Genomic DNA, 6794 nt, shown 5'->3' with positions numbered 1-6794 from the left:
CGTGTGGGTGTGTATGTATATCACAGAAAGTGCACAATAGGCATTGCTGAGATGCAAACCTGTGTGAAAACCCCCCATTTGCGAAGTCACGCACAAAAACCGTGGTAAAAAAAGGTCCATTTGGCTGAAAATGCGAATGAGCACACACACACACACTATGTGATATTACAGCAACAGCAGAAATAGCGTCCAACCAATGCTTTGGCACAAACCACAAATCAAATTGATGAGTCGCAAAACTCAAGTCCATTTCATGTATCAAAAATTTCAATAAAGCTCATAAAAAAATCCATCCTAATGTTAGAGCAAATATACGACACAGCAATAGAGAAAGAGCCAGAAAAAAAAAGAAACTTTTTATATTGCTATTTCATTACGTGACAAAAAGGCCAACCATGTGGAGCGACCTCTACCATTCGATACGCACTTAAAGAAATGAGTTTTCCCATCAATATGCAAAGTTACTGGAATTTTTCTGTATCGAAGTTTTGAAACGGAGACTTTCAGAAGTTTTCTCTGTAAAGTTGTTGTTCAATTTTGTGCTCGCGTATTCGTTTAACCAGAAACAAGGTGCTCCCGTCCATTCGCATTCGCTTTATCTCTCTCTCTCTCGCTCTTTTTCACTCTCCGTCCAAAAGTTCTCGGAATTGAATTAATTTTTTTGTGAAAAGCTTTTGATATTATACCTCGAACATACTATCGCTTAACGAACAAAAGTAAGAATTTTTATTTTCCTTATGCTCATGTATCGACATCTCTTTCATTCTTCTATTCTCTTGTTTACTATGCGAATTTTACGTATATACATCGTTGCTTTTACTCAATATGAACGCTTTGAATGCTTTTATGGTGTTTATATTGACCATTTTGTATATTTAAAATGATGACTCGAGACATTTTTATGACGAGAAAAATCGAGGAGCGTGTACTAGAGCTAAGTGTCTAACAGAGAGAAAAATGAAAACGTGGCCAAATACGACGACGGCATAGGGGAGCAAATAATAAGCAACGTATGTTTAAATGTAAAAAGGAAACATGCTTTAGCTTTTTTCCAATAATTTTTCTATTTTCAGAATAAATTGAATCGTTCAAAAGGAAACTAAAGCGGAAAATCAGGAGGGGTTGAACAATTTACAGGCGCAGTAGCACTAATAACTTCTTCTTTCTTCTTTTTTTTTTAAATATTATTGTTGTTATTGTTGTTGTCAGAAGCGGTCGTTGCTGTGTTATTGCTCTCGCTTCCTTCTTATGAAGTCGACAGAGAGGGAGCGAGAAAGTTTGTCGCTTCTTCTTCGTCGTGCTTTTTTTCTCACTCTGGTGCTGTGTGCTTGTGTATGAGGGGAAATGTACGCGTTCTCCGGTAGAAAGAGCAAACCGAAATAATCGCACCATACACATCTCTTTTACTCGACAACATGCTTTAACAGTCTAAAGAACAACAACGCCAACAAGACAAAATATAGCGCGCGTGGTGTGTGCGACTGTTTATGAAAGCGTAACAGGATACAAACAAAAAAAGAGAGAGAAAGGAGCGAGAGAACGAACGTTTCTTGTCTCTCTCTCGATAGGGTGAAACAAACGGTGGCTTACAATACACGATTCATTCGCAATAAAACAGACTGTGGTATCACTGAGGCAATACTTTCCCCCAAAAGATTAGTGTGTATATTTTTACCTTAGTGTGTGCAATGTGTGTATATTAATATAGTTGTTGTTATTGAAATTATTATTATTATAACTATTTTATCATCGTCAGCGTGTAAATAAACTTTATTTTCACATATAATCTGGATCAAAAACAACAGCAAAAAGATCGACGCCAACCAAACGACAGCGCCATATAAGGCTGTAAGAGAGCAGCAAAAACACGAAGACGACAAAACAGTGTGTATATGTATAAAAAGTCATGAACAATTTAGCAAAGTGATGGCGATTGAAACGCTTTAAAACGCTTAGTCGCTTAATGCATTGATGGTGGTCGCTGTCGTTGTTTTCGTTGTCGCCATCATCATCGTCGTCGTATACAGTCTTTTATTTGCTCTCTGTTGGTCCAAATCGAAAATTTTAATCAATCATGAACAACTTTTTTTAGTGTTAATTTTTTAATCAAAATTACCAGATAGCTTTTAAAATGACGCGTGTTACGTGATACTCTTATCAATTGATGTGTGATTTTGCAGTGGATTTATTTCGGATATATTATGTATTTATATCGGATTCAATCGAAAAATAATTAAAGTTTAATTGAATTCAAGAGATATATATTGAATAATTTAAAAACGAAACAGAAACAAATAAAATAAAACCCAAACGAAAACGAGAAAAGCACGCTAAAACAACAAAAGTTTCGAGGGGCAAAAAAGACGAATCCAATCGAAGCAAACAGTCAAAAAAGCAGATGAGAATTTCCTTTGAAGCAGCAAGCACAATTACAGCGTTTGATGTCCCGTGTACGAGATTAGAGAAGTGTGTGTGTCTGTGTTTATGTGTGCATGTTGGTGTACGTATATGTATATTCTCTATATTTGGCATAATTTATCCCGTATTTACGTATGTACGTACGTATGTATGCGAACTGCATTATAGCGTGTACTGTGCGATGATGTAGTTCACGTTCATCAAATAGATTTATATTAGAGTCGTATTATGACAAGATGATGCAGTTAAAATCATCGTTACATAATGTGATAATCAGATCGGAAATAATCAGGGCAATGAATTTGCGTTGAAATTTAGGTTTATGTTTATGGTGATAATTTTCGGATCTGAATCGCAGCACAATTTACATTAGAGAGAGAGAGAGAGAGAGAGAAAGAGAGAGAGAGGTAGAGAGAGGCTGAGCGAGAGAGAGGAAGTGAAGGGAGATAGAGAGTGCACGCTTTACACAAAGTGCCATTAACTTCATGCAGCGTGTACATTGTACACATACTCTGTCTCCCTTCCGCTCTCTCTCTCTCTTTAGCATGCTTTAGAAAAGCACATGGAGATAATTGTGTTGTATGTCAACTGATGCATATACTCATAGTCATTGTCCATTAGGGTGTTTGTAGAAATACTGTATTCAAAGTGTTGTTGCCGCTGCGAATGCTATTGCCAAAGCTACAAGGCGTTTACCAGTGAAAGTACTCCGTTTGAATGCCACAACCAATTATCGACTTTTTACATATTAATAAATTTCAGAACATTTCATATTAAAGCTGAACCGTTTGTGTCATGCCGACTTGAGTGAAAACTGGCAAAAGGACATGCGACAGAACAGAAGTAGTTGCAACAACAAATTCAATGAATACAAACAAACACACACATATATAATATGCATTACTCATCGACAGCATCAAGTAGTAAAAAAAAGAAAAGTAATAATCTATTATTGTGTACCGTTGAAAGACATCAATGACTGTTGTTTTGCAAAAACGAATATGCGTGTAATTCAAAGCGACAGATAATCGATATGCATACTGCACATTACGTTGTGCAACGGCGCGTTATTTTAAATATGGGGCTGAAAAATGAGGTGTACTTTTTGCTGTTGATTGCAAAAATGACAACACACCGCTTTATTTGAAAATTATATAAATATGTACACACACACATATATGTATGCAAACACCATACAGCACACATGTGGATACATAATATCCTTGTATAAATGGATACATTGGTAAAAGAAGGCGCCCACAGACAATCGGTTATTCAATCGAAAGTGGCACTCAGTCGAATTCCAACGCGCTCAGTTCGAAATAGTTGGTTGGACCAGCACACCGTGTCAATCGAACCATTTTAAAGAAATCTGTCTCTCTATCGCTTATAATCTCGTTCTCTCTCTATATCTGTTAATTTTATAACAAAAAATCACACGTCGACATTTCATTAAGTTATTTTCTTATGTTGTTGTTTTTTTTATCATCCAATTTCTTTCTTACATCCAAAACTTGCAGAGTCACTCGAATCTAAATCAAAATCATCATCGGATGAATTAAAGCGAATGTGAATATTTTCCATGGAAAAAAAGAAGAAAACAAAAATCGAATAAGAAGTATACTTTATACATGTACCACAGATAAACACGAATACAATCAACACGTGATCAAACTAATCCTGCCTATTTGACGAACTGATGAACTGCGATTCGAGCTGATTCGATGACAGGACATTTCTTTCATATAAAACGAACACCACATTAAGTGCTAACACAAGTTATTTTTGTTTTGCCGACGAATACAAGAGTGAGAGCGACAGAGTGGGAGACCGAAGAATCCAAGAAGATTAATTTTTGTTTCTGTTTTTGTTTTTGTTGTTGGTCGAAATCTCGGTTCGGCAGCGATATTCTGTTACGGTCTGTTTTTTTACTATTATACACAGATAAATTCTGTGTGTGTTTGTGTGTGTGCGCTTTACCGAACGATTTTTGGAAACCGGAAAAATGTCAGATTTAGAGCGATTAAGATTGGTTATACTGGGAGGTAAATTTCAAATAATAGAACAATGAAGCGTGTTTTGTTCGATGTCATTCATCGCCAATAAACAACATTTTTGTTTGTAAATTTGTCCAGGACCTGGTGTTGGAAAATCGTGCATTGTTAAGAGATTTCTATTTAAAAGCTACTCGGACAAATATCGTGCAACCATCGAAGATCTCTATAATCGTGAATATGATTTTGGAAATGTAACACTAAAGGTAAACAAAATAACACCAATTTTTGAATAAAATGTTTTTTCCCATTCAATTCTCGCAAAAAATTTAAGTAGAAAAAAAAACGGAGAGCGATAGGATTTATTTGCAATTGCACTTCCTGCAATTTTCAAGTGAAATTTATTATTGAAATCAAATCAGCGACCCGTTTTCATTTTTATTTGAGTATTTGTAAAATGGGAAGTTGTAAGAACTTAGCACGGTTTCAATGTTGGTTTAAATCAAGTGCTCGCTATTTTTTTGTGCGTTTGTCGGTGTGCACTCAATTCGCTAACACGTTTTGTACTCGGTTTGCATCCCTCGCCTTGCTTCGATCGCTCACTGTCGATTCGGATAGTAGTCTAAGTTTTCCTGTCGCACGAAAATTGGATTTGGCGAAAATCTCGCAAAAATCTTCACGTGAATGGCATGACATGGAAATACCATGTTTTCCAAATCGTTGCCAGAATGAAACGAGCGCAAAAGAGCGACGAACAACGAAGCAAGGCGAGGGGGATAGATCTTTGCAAATATGTTTTTCTATAATGGTAAAATGCCTCGGCATACACAGTGTGCTCGCATAGAGTTTCCCTTCACATAGCATCGTAAATTGATTACAATAATTGAATTTTGTCGGATACTCAAGACCGAAGTTCGACGATGCGATTTGCGCTTATATATTTCCACTATGCAAGCATGTCTAAAGCGTATTATTATCTCTTTTTCTGTTTTATTTTTTATTTGTTATTTTGTGTGTGTGTTTCTATTTTTTTATTTTGTTTTCGTCGATATTGTTTCGACATTTTATTTCTATAGGTCGATATATTGGATACATCCGGCGACCAGCAATTTCCTGCGATGCGACGCTTATCAATAGCAACGGCACATGCATTTATGCTCGTGTATGCATCAACATCTGCATCAAGCTTTTTAAGCGTAAAAAAGTGTTTTGAAGAGATTAGAGAACAAAGAGCCGATTATCAGGTATCTTTTTGTTGTTATACAATGAATGCACCCGTTTGCACCTTAAATCGATTATCAAGCATTGCACACAGGGACATTCATAGGGTAGTTTTGTTCATTTTTCAATAAAACACATACAAACATTGTCTAACTTACGGGAAAAAAATGACAACAACTCCAACGATGAAACGTTTGAAAATCGACAACATAACACTCATACACACACACACACACACGTGCTTGTTTATTTCGTTTTTCTTACCTATGTTTTTCATTCAGGAAATACCGATTGTCGTTGCCGGTAATAAATTGGATTTAGCATCAACTCATCGAGAAGTTCAAATTGAAGATGTTTCCGAGTGGGTTTTTTGTGAGCTACCAAAATTAAGGTCAGTTGAATTAGCGAGTATAAACAGAAGAGATGCTAAAAACTGAATGTAACTTTCTCTGGATAACAAATGTTCGTTCGTTCGTTTCGATTTCCTTTCTTTCTCTCATACATTCGCCCACACAGAGTCAAGGTGATCGAATGTTCTGCAAAGGATGACATCAATGTTTTGGAATGTTTTCGTACGATTGTATCGCTGTCACGGGTTTTGCATATTGATGGTGGTGGTGATGATAGTACATCTGGCTTAAAAAGACGTTCCTCGGCATATGTTAGCGCAACAAGCAAAGGTCAGTTTCTTATGTTGAGTAAATAAAATAAACATTTAACGAGAACGAATAAAAGAAAAGTTTTCGAAATGGCTTGCTATCCCAACCATCTCTGTTTCAACTTAAACACTCATCACATATTCCATTCATCCATTCGTGTCCATCCCTCTCGTCATCTTCAAATCGCCTAAATTGGGTTTTACAAACGAAAAAGTGGCAAAAAGTCTATAGTTTTATTTATATCTTTTCCGCATCTACACTCTTTGATGATGAATGATGAATATGCATTTATTTTGGCATATGAATGAATTCACTTTGAACATTAAATCGTTTATTTATAGAACTAATTCAATTTGGATGGAAGCGAGTATAAATAACAAATTCAAGTCGATTGAATAGTTTTGGCACATTGTGGAGTTGATAGATGTTGTTGGGCATACGCTCTCAATCTCTCCCTCTCTCTCTCTCTCTCTCTCTCTCTCTCTCTCTCTCTCTCTCTCTC

At 36.2% G+C, this 6794-nt stretch overlaps 1 protein-coding gene across 4 annotated transcripts in view; it reads left to right on the top strand.

Moving 5' to 3' along the window:
* The first annotated feature begins 1619 nt into the window (after positions 1-1619).
* LOC116352505 (GTP-binding protein Di-Ras2) overlaps positions 1620-6794 on the top strand; it is a 9910-nt gene continuing 4735 nt past the window's right edge. The window contains exons 1-6 of one of the 4 annotated variants that reach the window (XM_031785154.1): positions 1620-2466; positions 3939-4463; positions 4554-4678; positions 5489-5656; positions 5915-6024; positions 6150-6313. In XM_031785154.1, coding sequence (XP_031641014.1) covers positions 4424-4463; positions 4554-4678; positions 5489-5656; positions 5915-6024; positions 6150-6313 — 607 coding nt within the window. In that variant the 5' untranslated portion in view covers positions 1620-2466; positions 3939-4423. Of the gene's footprint in view, positions 2501-3938; positions 4464-4553; positions 4679-5488; positions 5657-5914; positions 6025-6149; positions 6314-6794 lie in introns of all 4 variants that reach the window. The other 3 variants (XM_031785155.1, XM_031785156.1, XM_031785153.1) reach the window with 3 other exon arrangements.

The sequence above is a fragment of the Contarinia nasturtii genome, unplaced genomic scaffold (assembly GCF_009176525.2).
Source record: "Contarinia nasturtii isolate CC-2019 unplaced genomic scaffold, AAFC_CNas_1.1 Cnas_scaffold_187, whole genome shotgun sequence".
Taxonomy (NCBI): Eukaryota; Metazoa; Arthropoda; class Insecta; order Diptera; family Cecidomyiidae; genus Contarinia; species Contarinia nasturtii.
Note: the sequence above shows the minus strand (reverse complement) of the source record. Positions and strands in the feature narration are given on the sequence as shown.